We start from the raw sequence: 14,407 nt of genomic DNA, 5'->3' as shown, positions 1-14,407 counted from the left end.
GGATTACAGGCTCATACCACCACGCCCGGCTAATTTTTTGTATTTTTAGTAGAGACGGGGTTTTGCCACGTTGGCCAGGCTGGTCTCAAACTCCTGGCCTCAGGTGATCTGTTCGCCTTGGCCTCCCAAAGAGCTGGGATTACAGGCGTGAACTACTGTGCTGGCCAGGCCTTTTTAAAGTTTTTTTTTTCCCCAAGACAGAGTCATGGAAAAAAAGTCACCCATGTTGGAGTGCAGTGGCTTGATCTCGGCTCGCTGCAACCTCTGCCGCCCAGGTTCAAGCTTCTCCTGCCTCAGCCTCCTGAGTAGCTGGGATTATAGGCTCGCACCACCACGCCTGGCTAATTTTTGTATTTTTAGTAGAGACAGAGTTTCGCCATGTTGGCCAGGCTGGTCTCGAACTCCTGACCTCAGGTGATCCGCCTACCTCAGCCTCCCAAAGTGTTGGGATTACAGGCATGAGCCACCGCTCCCGGCCTAAAGTTGGTTTAAAATCATAGACTTTTTCCATTTTAAGCTCAGGAAGGAGTCTTAGAGTTCTTCCAGTCCTGCTTTCCCATTTCACAAATGGGAAAAACTGAGGCCTGTAGACAAATTATTTTTGAGTTGCTCAGATAGTACTTGGCACATCAGAGTCACATGTGGGTTTGACTTTCAGTGATTGGGATAACACAATGCTTCCAATAGACCCCAGAAGAAAAGCAACTTGGGGGTGGACATAGATGGGTGTGGTTCCGGGCACATTGAGTTGGATCTCATGAGAGAGGTCAAGGCCAGAGTGGCAGGTAGGGAGGCATCCAATTGCCAGGACAGATAGAAATGCAGGGAGAGGGGCCAGGCGCCATGGTGCACCCCTGTAACCCCAGCACTTTGGGAGGCTGAGGCGGGCGTATCACTCGAACTCAGGCCTCACTGCTATTTCAAAACAGTAGAGCAGAGTCAGATTTGAACCTGTGACCAGTGCTCTTGCTAATCAGTGCTACCTCTGTGACACGGATGAGGAACAAAATACAAAACCAGTCCAGAAATGTGAGGATGTTGGAGAAGTTTCCAGAACTGTGATGTGGAAGAGTTCTGTGCGCTCTTGGAAGAGCGGGGCTCTGGGGAGTTTGGGGTCACGCCCGTGTATGTTTCACATTAGCCTTCAAGATGACTTTCAGCAGCCTCGTCCTGGCCCCGAGCCCGAGGCTTTCGGAGCTGACGGATGGAACCTTCAAAGCAGAGGCCACAGGGCCATGGACTAATTTCCGCAGCTGGAACCTGCTGGGTGTGTGTGCAGCCCGATGAGCCTGGGGTGGGTGGGCGGCGGAGGGAGGGAGGCTGCTGGCCTGCCTAGGAACTCCAGGCACTGCCCCACGTGGAAAATTTCTCCTATAACCCACTGACTTCAGGAACCCGAGAGCCCCAGCAGTGTGGATCCCTTGCGGGTCTGAAGGGCCGCTTGTCCCTGTCAGCTGCTCTAGGGATGGCTGCTCCTAAAGGCTGGGAGGGCTGCATTCCATTCTTGGCACTGATCTGTCCCCTCCGTCCCTTTAGGCCACCCGCCTCCTCCCCGGTGCCGAACCTCTTGCTTAGAGACTCAGCCTGTGTGCCCGGTTCCCTTTGCTCCTGTGGCAGATCAGACCGGGAGGTTGGAGGGCTCATTCTTCATCTCTCAGCTCAGGCCAAAAGGGACTGGCGGCCCCCGTCTCTTCCTCTGCCCCCACTGCCCCTGCCCACTTTATACATTTAAGGGAAGTGATCCGAGTATTCAGGAACTGAAACTCAGTGCCTCGCCCCTGGGAAAGGACCCAAAAATGCCCCAACCCAGTGAATTTCAAAGGGAAACCCCAGGGATCTAGGTCTGAATTCTGAGCACCCCCCACCCACCTCCTGCATCAGCCTGAGCTGCTTGTTTTGTTTTTATTTATGTGTATTTGGCTGTCATCAAAGCTTCTGTTTGAAGAAGGGGTTCTGTGGTGAAGGAAAGAAAAAGTATAAAGTCAGTTTCTTCCTGCCTTTACACACAAGGCAACTGAGTTCTGGAAATGGGTCAGTCCAGGCTGGGTGAGGTGGCTCATGCCTGTCATCCCAGTGCTTTGGGAGGCTGAGGCAGTAGGATCACTTGAGGCCAGGAGTTTGAGACCAGCCTGGTCTCAAACAGAGTGAAACCCTGTCTCTACAAAAGAAAATAAAGCCAGGCATGGTGACTCATGCCCATAGTCCCAACCTCCTTGGGAGGCTGAGGTGGGAGGATCGCTTGAGCCCAACAGGTCGAGGCTGCAGGGAACCATGATGGCACCATTGCACTCCAGCCTGGGTGATAGAGCGAGACGTCTCCTAAATAAAAACATATAAAAACACAGTAACTCCTTAAAATTATTAAATACCCATTTTCAATGATCAAATTTCTACTTGTTTCATATATATATCATAGATGTTACTCCTTTTTTTTTTTTTTGAGATGGAGTTTTGCTCTTGTTGCTCAGGCTAGAGTGCAGTGGCACAATCTCAGCTCATCTCAACCTCTGCCTCCCGGGTTTAAGCAGTTCTCCTGCCTCAGCCTTCCGAGTAGCTGGGATTACAGGCATGCGCCACCATGCCTGACTAATTTTGTGTTTTTTTTTTAGTAGAGATGGAGTTTCTCCATGTTGGTCAGGCTGGTCTCGAACTCCCGACCTCAGGTGATCCTCCTGCCTCAGCCTCCCAAAGTGCTGGGATTACAGGCATGAACCACTGCACCTGGCCTGGTTGAGCTGCATTTTAAGTCTCTTTCACTCTCTGGATTCTCCCTACATCTCCTGCCTCCCTGGTCCCCTCTGTTGCTATCACCGTGCCTTTCTGGGTAGTGTTCTATCACGTCTGTGTTTCCTGCTGCCCCGTGGGGGCTGGACCCCAGCTGTGTGGCATGAACAGGTGACCTGTCCATTTCTGTTTCCCTGGGGGAGGGGAGGTCCATGAAGCCCAGGTGCCCAACAGAACTGACTTTCCTTCCTCCTCCCACCACTTCCCCTCCCACCCCTCCCATAGACCTGGAAGTCCAGCTTCCAGGACACCTGGGGAGCTGGTCAGAGCTCCCGGCACACCAAGGAAGCTCTTCTTAGAACCAAGCCTCCCGACCTTCTGCTCCTAAGACAGTCACTTGGCCTGCCCAGGCCTCTTGCCTATACGCTTCCCCCTATGACTTCAGCCCCAGCTGCTCCCCACAGCCCTTGCCTGGTCTGAGGCAGGCATACAGCTGAGTTAAGCCAGTCCCTTAAGTCCTGACTCCCTTGCATCAGAGGGTGGAGCAGGCTGAGGTGTAGGCAGCGGGGACCCTGGCTTGGCCCTGGCCTGACCGGGAGTCTTGAACACTGGTCCCAAGTGGCATCTGTGATGTGAAAAGCTGCAAAGTAGCGGAGGCCAAGAGGGTGCCTAGGAGGGGCTGGGGAGGGCGGCGATGGCAGTGGGAGGCATGGTTATTCCTCAGAAAAGGAGGCTGGGTGCCGTGGTTCATGCCTGTAATCCCAGCACTTTCAGAGGCTGAGGTGGGCAAATCACTTGAGGTCAGGAATTCGAGACCATCCTGGCCAACATGGCTAAACCACATCTCTACTAAAAATACAAAAATTAGGCTGGGCGCAGTGGCTCACGCCTGTAATCCCAGCACTTTGGGAGGCCGAGGCGGGCAAATCACTTGACGTCAGGAGTTTGAGACCATCTTGGCCAACAGCATGCAACCCCATCTCTACAAAAAATACAAAAATTAGCTGGGGCATGGTGGCATCCGCCTGTAGTCCCAGCTACTTGGGAGGCTGAGGCAGGAAAATCGCTTGAACCCAAGAGGTGGAGGCTGCAGTGAGCCGAGATCGCACCACTGTACTCTAGCCTGGGCAACAGAGTGAGACTCCGTCTCAAAAAAAAAAAAAAAAAAAAATCGAAAAAGAAAAGGAAACACAGGGCTTCTCCACACATGTCTGTCCTTCTGTGTTGAGCCGTGCTGTCCCAGGGCTGCTCAGGACCCACCAGGTGATTCCACCTGGGGCTTCATGGCTTCATCTTTTTTGTTACACGTGCCCACCCAGAACCACCCCCAGGTCAGATCTTTAGTTCACCTGCCATTTGTCTGTGAAGTCGTGTGTCAGATGCCACACAGAACATAAAAGTAAATAACAGCACTCATTCCTCATGCGACAAAGAGTGAGCTCCTAGCCTGCACCAGTCTCTGTTCTAGAAATCTGGACTAGAGTAGCGATCAAGATAGGTAAGCCTCCTGCCCTCACGGCACTCACAGAGCAGCAGGGTGGAAAGACAAGAAACAAGTAACCAAGAAATACGGTATTTAGGATGAAGTGGTATGAGGTCATCAGTGGGTGACACCTTTCTGTTTGTGAAGCTACTAGGTAAACTGTGATTTCGTTATAGAAGGTGTTGGCCCCGTGATCCACTTATACCAGGCTCTGGGAGGGAGGCAAGGGGAGGGACCAGCCCTCCCCTGTGTAAATATGTCACATTTATGGAGCCATGTAGGTATACCGAGTCATTCTCTCACTAACCCTTCGATTAGTTTCCTAGGCTGTCATAACAAAGTACCACAAAGTGAGTGGCTTAAAACCACAGAAGTTTATTCTCTCACACTTCTGCAGGCTAGAAGTCCAAAATTAAGGGTGTCTGTAGGGCTACATTTCCCCCTGAAGTCTCTAGGGGCAGGTCCTTCCTTGCCTTCTCTGGCTTCTGGTGGCGGCCGGCAGTGCTTAGTGCGCCTTGGCTTATAGCTGCGTCACTCTGATCTCTGCCTCCGTCTTCACGTGGCTGTCTTCCTTCTGTGTGTCTGTGTCCACATTTCCTTTGTCATGGCTGGGCACGGTGGCTCACGCCTGTAATCCCAGCACTTTGGGGGGCTGAGGTGGGTGGATCACCTGAGGTCAGGAGTTCAAGACCAGCCTGGGCAAAATGGTGAAACCCCGTCTCTACTAAAAATACAAAAAAATTAGCCGGAAGTGGTGGTAGGCGCCTGTAACCCCAGCTAATCGGGAGGTTGAAGCAGGAGAATCGCTTGAACCCGGGAGGCAGAGGTTGCAATGAGCTGAGATTGTACCACTGAACTCCATCCTGGGGGACAGAGTGAGACTCTGTCTCAAAAAAAAAAAAAAAAAAAAATTCTCTTGTCTTATTAGGCCCACCCTAATCCCATATGATCTCATTCTAGCTTGATCATGTCAGCAAAGACCCTGTATCACAGATATTAGGGACTGAACATATATTTTGGGGGAGTGCAGTTCAACTCACAGTACCCCTTGAGGTACGTGGGTAGCCAAAACTGTTAGCAAATTACAGGGAACTGGGTAGGCCGAGGAGGGGAGGGCGCTGATTTCTGGTTAGTGCCTTCCCTGCGTCTACTGTTCGATCTGGGTCATAATCTTAGCTAATCCTACAACCTTTTTTTCTTTTTAAAATTACATTTTTATTTATTTACTGTCTTAGTTCACTTTGTGTTGCTATAAAGGAATGCCTGAGGTTGGATTTTTTTTTTTTTTTTTAAGGACAGAGTCTCACTCTGTCGCCCAGGTTGGAGTGCAGTGGCACCATCTCAGCTCACTGCAACCTCCGCTTCCTGGATTCAAGTGATTCTCCTGCCTCAGCCTCCTGAGTAGCTGGGGTTACAGGTGCGCATAACCAGGCCTGGCTCAATTTTTGTATTTTTAGTAGAGACAGGGTTTCACCATGTTGTCCAGGTTAGTCTCAAACTCTTGACCTCAAGTGATCCACTTGCCTCGGCCTCCCAAAGTGCTGGGATTACAGGCTTGAGCCACGGTGCCCAGCTGGGTTGGATTATTTATAAAGAAAGGTTTATTTGATTCAGCTCTGCAGGCTGTACAGGAAGCATGGAGCCAGCATCTGCTTCTGGTGAGGACTTCAGGAAGCTTCCAGTCATGATGGAAGGGGAGGGTGAGCTGGTGTGTCACATAGCCACAGAGGGAGCAAGAGAGAGAGGAGGGAGGTGCCAAATGCTTCTAAATAATCCAGCCTATAGCCCCAGCTATTTGGGAGGCTGAGGTAGGAGGATCGCTTGAGCCCAGGAGTTTGAGGCTACAGTGAGCCATGTTCAAGCCACTGCACTCCAGCCTAATGAGCAGAGTGAGGCTTTGTCTCAAAAAACAAAAAACAGGCTGAGTGCAGTGGCTCACCCCTGTAATCCCAGCATTTTGGGAGGCTGAGGAGGGCAGATCACAATGTCAGGAGTTCAAGACCAGCCTGGCCAACATGGTGAAACCCCATCTCTACTAAAATACAAAAAATTAGCCAGGCGTGGTGGTGCGTTCTTGTAGTCCCAGCTACTCGGGAGGCTGAGGCAGGAGGATCTCTTGAACTTGGGAGGCAGAGGTTGCAGTGAGCCGAGATCGTGCCACTGTACTCCAGTGTAGGTGACAGAGTGAGACTCCGTCTCAAAAAAAAAAACAAAAAACAAAAAAAACAAAACAAAAACCCAATTCAGTCTCATGGGAACTAATAGAGTGGGAATTCACTCTTTATGCAAGGAGGGTACCAAGGCATTCGTGAAGGATCCACCCTCATGTCCCAAACACCACACACCAATTCCTACCTCTAACATTGGAGATATTTGAGAGATATTCATGTTTCAACATGAGATTTGAGATTTGGGGGGGAAAAATATCCAAACTATATCACTTACTTATTTATATTCTTATAAAAAATTTTGGCCAGGTGTGGTAGCTCACGCCTATAATCTCAGACATTTTGGGAGGCCTAGGTGGGCAGATGACTTGAGCCCAGGAGTTTGACACCAGCCTGGGCAATATGGCGAAACCCCGTCCCTACAAAAAATACAAATATTAGTCGGGTATGGTGGCCCACGCCTGTAATCCCAGCTACTTTGGTAGTTTAGGCACAAGAATTACTTGAACCAGGGAGGTGGAGGTTGCAGTGTGCTGAGATCGTGCCACTGCACTCTAGCCTGGGAGACAGAGCGAGACTCTGTCTCAAAAGAAAAAAAAATTACCCCAGACTAGTTATTCTTTCTTTTTTGATACTTTGACACTTGCAAAATAAATAACATTTTCAGGGTCTTAAGGTATAATTTTGTAAATTACTATATCCTCATAACTAAATGATATGATTAAACATTATTTTAAATTGGTATCCATTTTTTATAAAATAGGATTGCTATCTACCGTTTTTTAAAATTTTTTATTTTTTAAGATAGAGTCTCACTCTGTCACCTAGGCTGGAGTGCAGTGGCACAGCCATTGCTCACTGTAGCCTCTGCCTTCCAGGCTCAAGTGATCCTCCCAAGTAGCTGGGAATAGTGGTGTCTGCCAACATGCACAGATAATTTTTAAATTTTTTGTAGAGATGGGGACTTGACATGTTATCCAGGCTGGTCTTGAACTCCTGGGCTTAAGTGATCCTCCTGCTTCAGCTTCCCAAAGTGTTGGGGTTACAGGTGTGAGTCACCACACCCAGCCTACTCTTGCATTCATCAAATATTTGAGTGCTGCATGAATTCCAGATCCAGATGTTCTTTTGTTTTTTCTGGTCCACATTTGAACTAAGACTGAAAATCATAACTTGTGGATTAATACCTGTGTGCATGTGAGAGAGGTATATATACCTGGGATTAAATGAGAGTATAAAAGTGTTATTTAAAGTATGTTACAGGCCGGGTGCGGTGGCTCACGCCTGTAATCCCAGCACTTTGGGAGGCTGAGGCAGGTGGATCACCTGAGGTCAGGAGTTCTAGACCAGCCTGGACAACATGGTAAAACCCCATCTCTACTGAAAATACAAAAATTAGCTGGGCGTGGTGGCAGGCGCCTGTAATCCCAGCTACTCGGGGGGCTGAGGCAGGAGAATCGCTTGAACCTGGGAGGCAGAGGTTGCAGTGAGCCGAGATCGCGCCATCGCCATCGCACTCCAGCCTGGGGGACAAAAGAGAGACTTTGTCTCAAAAAAAAAAAAAAAAGTATGTTACAAAGGGCAAGTATCATGATATATACAAGATATACATTTATTTGGAAACACTCCCAGATTACTTGCCATCTCTGAGACTCTCCATTTTAAAAAAGTAAAAAGTTTCATTGAAATATAAGTCACAGACCATACAATTCATTTCACCCCACTTTTTTTTTTTTTTTTTTTTGAGACAGGGTCTGGCTCTGTTGCCCAAGCTGGAGTGCAGTGGCACAATCATGGCTCACTGGAGCCTCAACCTCCTGACGCTCAAGCAGTCCTCCCACTTCAGCCTTCAGAGTAGCTGGGACCACCGGTGTGGGTCACCATGCTTGGCCAATTTGTGTGTGTGTGTGTGTGTGTGTGTGTGTGTGTGTGTGTGTGTGTGGAGCTGGGGTGTCACTATATTACCCAGGCTGATCTCAAACTTCTAGGGCCCAGCGCTCCTTCCAGCTCTGTCTCCCAAACTGTTGGGATTACAGGTGTGAGCCACCAAGGCCGGCCACAATTCACTTGTTTTTAGTATATTCACAGAGTTGTGCAACCATTATGAAAGTCCATTTTAGAACTTTTTCATCATTCCCCAGAAGAACCCCACACCCATTTGCATCTTGAATATGTCGTAGGGTCCTAAGCAGTCTGTTCACTGGGACTGGCCAGCAACGATTTAACTGGCTGTGATGCTGGGCAAGTCCCTAAACTTCCCAGCTCCTCACCTTCTCCACCTCTAGTTACAGATGAAACTGACCGACTCGGTAACACTACCTACCTGTAGGTGCTCCATGTGAGTGTGAAGTGCATGAACTCAGTTATGTCTCAGGACAGCTCCTGGGCTGGCTATTTGTTCCCCATGTTATAGATGAAGAAGAAACTGATTCCCAGAGAAGCCAAGAGCCCAAGGCACAGGCTGGAGGCTCCGCTGGGAACCGAACCCCCTAAATTTTAACAGTGTGTGGGTAGGGGTAGCTGAGCTTGGCCTTCAGTGCTGACTTGCAGGACTCTGGGTTTGTGATTTTAGTGCTCTTTATCCTATTTGCTACCTGCCCAGCAGACTCCTTTGCACAGGGAGCTTTGCAGACATGACCTTGAGCAAGATTAGGGAGGAGAAGTGGGTGGAGGTGGGAGGCTGGCCAGAGAGCGAGAGTGGGGAGGGTACCGGGGTTCGTTCTTTCTTTTTTTTTTTTTGAGACAGAGTCTTGCTCTGTCGCCCAGGCTGTAGTGCAGTGGCGCGATCTCGGCTCACTGCAACCCTGCCTCCCGGGTTCACGCCATTCTCCTGACTCAGCCTCCCAAGTAGCTGGGACTACAGGCGCCCACCACCACACCCGGCAAATTTTTTGTATTTTTAGTATTCTCGGGGTTTCACCGTGTTAGCCAAGATGGTCTCAATCTCCTGACCTCATGATCTGCCCGCCTCAGCCTCCCAAAGTGCTGGGATTACAGGCGTGAGCCACCGTGCCCGGCTGGTACTGGGGTTCTGACAGCAGGGTTTCTGCCAGGTGGGCCTCCTGGAAAATCTGAGTGGCGCCCACGTATTCCAGGCACCTGGATAAGGAAGGAGCTAGCCTTGCCAAGATCAAGGCCAGAATATCCAGCGAAGAACGGGGATGCCCCCTGGTGGATCTGCACTCCAGATGCCAAAACAAAAGCTGCTTTCCCCTGGATCCACTGCTTCCTAGGGTCCATGGGGAGGGACCTGGCCACTGCTGTGGTCTGGAATCTTTTTTTTTTTTTTTTAATTAAGACAGAGTCTCACCATGTCACCCAGGCTAGAGTGCAATGGCACGACCTCAGCTCACTGCAACCTCCACCTCCTGGGTTCAAGCAATTCTCCTACCTCAGCCTCCCAAGTAGCTGGGATTACAGACGTGTGCCACCATACTTGGCTAATTTTTGTATTTTTAGTAGAGATAGGGTTTTGCCATGTTGGCCAGGCTGGTCTTGAACTCCTGACCTCAGGTGATCCACCCATCTCGGCCTCCAAAAGTGCTGGGATTACAGGCATGAGCCACTGCACTTGGCCAGGTCTGGGGTCATTTTTCAACCTTAGCATATGATCAAGATTCAGTATTTGGGGGATGGGAGAGGAACCTGGGCTTAGGCATTAGAATGAATTGGATTCAAATACCACTCTGCCGCTCATTAATTGGGCATTCCTGGGCGAGTTAGTTGTCCAAGTCTCAGCTTCTCCTCCATTAAATGGGTGTAATTGAAGTTCTGCTTCACAGAGCTGTGACCACGATGAACCTAACACAAGATAATATATGTAGAGAACCCGCCTGTGCTGACACACATAGTAAATGGTAATGGTTGTAATTGGTAGTAAGAGTCTGCTCTGGGGAGCTTGAGCCAGTTGCTGTGTCTCTGGGCCTTGGTCTCCCCATTTGTAAAACAGACTGTCTCACCTTGCTTTTCCAGGTTGCTGTGAAATTTAGATCTTGAACCCAAAAGATAGAAATACCCAAGTTCTCTTACATACTTAAGGTGTTACTTTCTTTTTTTGTTTCCTTTTTGTGGAGAATGTGGTCTCCCAGCCTGGGCAACTTAATGAAACCCTGTCATGCTGGGCGCGGTGGCTCACACCTGTAATCCCAGCACTTTGGGAGGCTGAGGCGGGCGGATCACCTGAGGTCAGGAGTTCAAGACCAGCCTGGCCAATATGGCGAAACTCCGTCTCTACTAAAAATACAAAAAAGAGCCGGGTGCGGTGGTGCATGCCCTTAATTCCAGCTGCTCGGGAGGCTGAGGCAGGAGAATCACTTGAACCCCGCAGGCAGAGGTTGCAGTGAGCTGAGATTGTGCCACTATACTCCAACCTGGGCGACAGAGCGAGACTTCGTCTCAAAAACCAACCCACCAAACAAAGAAAACCAAAACTCTGTCTCTACAAAAAATAAAAACCTAGTTGGATGTGGTGGTGCCGCCCTGTAGTCCCAGCTATTCAGGAGGCTGAGGCTGGAGGATCCCTCGAGCCAGGGAGGTTGAGGCTGGAGTGAGCCACGATCGTGCCATTGCTCTCCAGCTTGGGTGACAGAGCGAGACCCTGTCTCAAAAAAAAAAAAAAAAAAGAATGGAATCTTGCTGTGTTCCCCAGGCTGGTCTCAAACTCGCAGGCTCAAGCACCATCCTCCCACCTCTGCTTTTCTAAGTGCTGGGATTACACAGGGTTACTTTTATTTTTCAGTTCCGACCACATGAAAGGCTATGTTTATTTATTCAACAAATATTGACCACGGGCCTGTTAGAGGGCAGGTTCAGTGAACGGGATGAGACTATTACCCATATCAACATCTAAGTTCCATGAGAGTTCTGTCTAGTTCAAGGGCCAGCAAACTTTCTCTGTTAAGTGCCAGAGAGTAAATACTTACGGGTTTTCAGGCCATTTGGTCTGTGTTGCAACTACTTAGCTCTGCCATTGTCTCACGGAGCCAGCCCTATACAATATGTGAACCGATGACCGTGGCTGTGCACCAGGAAAACTTTGTAAATGGACCTGAGAACTTGGGTTTCATATAGTTTTCATATCACAAAATAGTATTCTTCTTTTGATTTTTCCCCCTCTGTTAAAAAAAATGGAAAACCCCTCAAAACGTATGGCTATTGTAGGGAAAAAAAATCTAGGCCAGTTGCGGTGGCTCGTGCCTGTAATCCCAGTACTTTGGGAGGCTGAGGTAGGCGGGTCCCTTGAGGTCAGGAGTTCAAGACCAGCCTGACCAACATGGCGAAACCCCATCTCTACTAAAAATATAAAACTTAGCAAGGTGTGGTAGCACATGCCTGTAATCCCAGCTATTCAGGAGGCTGAGGCATGAGAATTGCTTGAACCCAGGAAGTGGAGGTTGCAGTGAGCCGAGATCGTGCCACTGCATGATCTCAGTCTGGGCAACAGAGTAAAAAGGGAAGTTAAAAAATTCTTAACTTCTGGGTCACACAAGGATAGGCCGTAGGCTGGATTTGGCCCTTGGGCTGTCATCATATGGTGGCCTTTGGCTGGTTTAACCTGTAACCTGTTGAGGTGGCTGTGAAGAAAGGTGGTCACTGGCTTCTTGGGATTTTCTTGTTTATATATTTATTTCCTTTTCTTTCTTTCTTTCTTTTTTTTTTTTTTTTTGAGACAAAGTCTTGCTCTGTTGCCCAGGCTGGAGTGCGGTGGTGCCATCTCAGCTCACTGCAACCTCTGCCTTCCGGGTTCAAGCTATCCTCTTGCCTCAGTTTCCTGAGTAGCTGGCACTATAGGCGTGAGCCACCACGCCCGGCTATTTTTTGTATTTTTAGTAGAAACGGGGTTTCACTATGTTGGCCAGGCTGGTCTCGAACTCCTGACCTCAGGTAATCCGCCCTCCTCGGCCTCCCAAAGTGTTGGGATTACAGGCATGAGCCATCATGCCTGGCCATCTTTGTATTTTTAGTAGATACAGGGTTTCACCATGTTGGCCAGGCTGGTCTCAAACTCCTGACCTCAGGTGATCCCTCCACCTCGGCCTCCCAAAGTGCTGGGATTACAGCCTTGAGCCACCATGCCCAGCCGCCTGGGCCCTTTTAGGTAACTTTTGAGGTCATCGTGGACTGGCGTGGAGGCCATGGTGGTGCAGGGAAGCAAGGTGGGTGGGAGACAGATCCAGGAAGGAAAGCCGATGGGGTGAGGTAATTGAACAGATGAGGAAGAGGGGTGAGGACTGTGGGGAAACGTGGAGGAGCAGCTTTTGTTTAGTTAGGGGCTCCCATGTAGGATCTGGAGCCTTAAGCGGGCACGAACAACCAGCGTGTGGCTTCTGCCCCCAGGGAGCCGGCGGCTTGTGGACGTGATGGATGTGAACACCCAGAAGGGCACGGAGATGAGCATGTCCCAGTTTGTGCGTTACTACGAGACGCCCGAGGCCCAGCGGGACAAGCTGTACAACGTCATCAGCCTAGAGTTCAGCCACACCAAGCTGGAGCACTTGGTCAAGCGTCCGACTGTGGTAGGTCGGGGCCCAGGTACCCTCCCCAGATACCTTCCACCTCATCTCCTTCCCTGTCCCCCTGCCACCTGGGCTGTGCCTTGCAAAAAGGCTCATGTGGGTGTGGCTGGCTGGGCTTGGCAGGCATAGGGGTGACTAAGGTTGGTAACGTGGTTTGTAGAGACAGGGATCTTGCTACGTTGCCCAGGCTGGCCTTGAACTCCTGGGTTCAAGTGACCCTCTCACCTTAGCCTCCCAAAGCACTTAGATTAGAGGTATAAGCTACCGTGCCCGACCCCCAGCGACTGTTTCATCTCCTTCCCTTCTACAAAGTGTGGGTCCTGTCATCCCTGCCCTTCCTTCCTCCCATGTTGGGACTATTGAGCCCACAGTGGATGGGGGGAGTGGGGGGTGCCCAAGGACTCTCCAGGGAAAAGGGGTATTTGTGTCTGGCTCGGCAGTGGAGAAATGCAGTGCTCACACTGGTCTGGCTTTCAGGTAGACCTGGTGGACTGGGTGGACAACATGTGGCCCCAGCATCTGAAGGAGAAGCAGACAGAAGCCACGAACGCCATTGCAGAGATGAAGTACCCGAAAGTGAAGAAGTAAGACTGCCTGGCTGGTGGCCAGAGCTGGCAGGGGTGACCCCCAGGCTTGGGGAGGTGGGGAGGTGGGAAGGAGGCTCCTGGCCATCAATGAAGGCTTGAGCGTCATAACCGCTCCCGTTCAGAAATGAAGGACTGTGCCTGTGGGGGCACAGCTGGGACAGGAGGGACGGGGTCCTTCGCGTGTGCAGGTTGGCTGCAGGGGCTCTGATGTCTGCTCTGGGACCAGCTCCCCTGGGGATCTGTGATCTGAGGAGGAGTGATGGCAGACGCCTCTGCATCGGTGTGTGTGTCTGTACGCAAGGGCACAACCGTGCATACTTTTGTGCACTCCCTCCATGAGACATTGTGTCCTGGGAGTGGGCATTTTCTGGGGACCTGCCCACATTTGATGCTTTGGTTTTGGTGAGCAATGGGGAAATACCTACCTGGCATTCTTTTGTTCCTTGGTGTTGAGACCTTGAAGCTCGTACCCAAAATAACCTCTCCCAAACATAGTCCAGGGGCCACCTGCTCACCTGATGTACCTTAGACAGTGCCCTCTGAGCAGGAGGCTGACACTAGGTAGAGAAGTTAACCATGGTTTTTTTTTTATTTTTATTTTTTTCTGAGACAGAGTCTTGCTCTATCTCCCAGGCTGGAGTGCAGTGGCACGATCTCTGCTGACTGCAACCTCCGCCTCCTGGGTTCAAGCAATTCTCTTGCCTCAGCCTCCCAAGTACAGGCGTGAGTCACGGCGCCCGGCCAACCACGGTTTAATAGCAAAGACATCACAACATGTGGCATTACCAGCAAGTCCTGAGACTGATTATTTAACATGGGCTGTAGCACCTTTGAGCCCCTCCATGTTCAAGGACTTGAGTAACAGAACTTTTGGGAGGAGTAAGTCACCTTTGAGGCTTCCAGCTCTGTTTCCAACTCTGAAAGGGGAAA

At 50.2% G+C, this 14,407-nt stretch overlaps 1 protein-coding gene across 15 annotated transcripts in view; it reads left to right on the top strand.

The window, feature by feature from the left end:
* KDM2B (lysine demethylase 2B) overlaps positions 1 to 14,407 on the top strand; it is a 170,068-nt gene that overhangs the window by 33,333 nt on the left and 122,328 nt on the right. For 10 of the 15 annotated variants that reach the window (XM_055096262.2, XM_063593727.1, XM_063593722.1 and 7 more), the window contains 2 exons: positions 12,712 to 12,894; positions 13,372 to 13,474. In XM_055096262.2, the coding sequence (XP_054952237.1) occupies positions 12,712 to 12,894; positions 13,372 to 13,474 (286 nt within the window). Of the gene's footprint in view, positions 1 to 12,711; positions 12,895 to 13,367; positions 13,475 to 14,407 lie in introns of all 15 variants that reach the window. The other 5 variants (XM_063593729.1, XM_063593725.1, XM_063593731.1 and 2 more) reach the window with 1 other exon arrangement.

This window comes from Pan paniscus, chromosome 10 (genome assembly GCF_029289425.2).
Source record: "Pan paniscus chromosome 10, NHGRI_mPanPan1-v2.0_pri, whole genome shotgun sequence".
Taxonomy (NCBI): domain Eukaryota; kingdom Metazoa; phylum Chordata; class Mammalia; order Primates; family Hominidae; genus Pan; species Pan paniscus.
The sequence above is the reverse complement of the archived record's forward strand: the minus strand, read 5'-3'. Positions and strand labels throughout refer to the sequence as shown.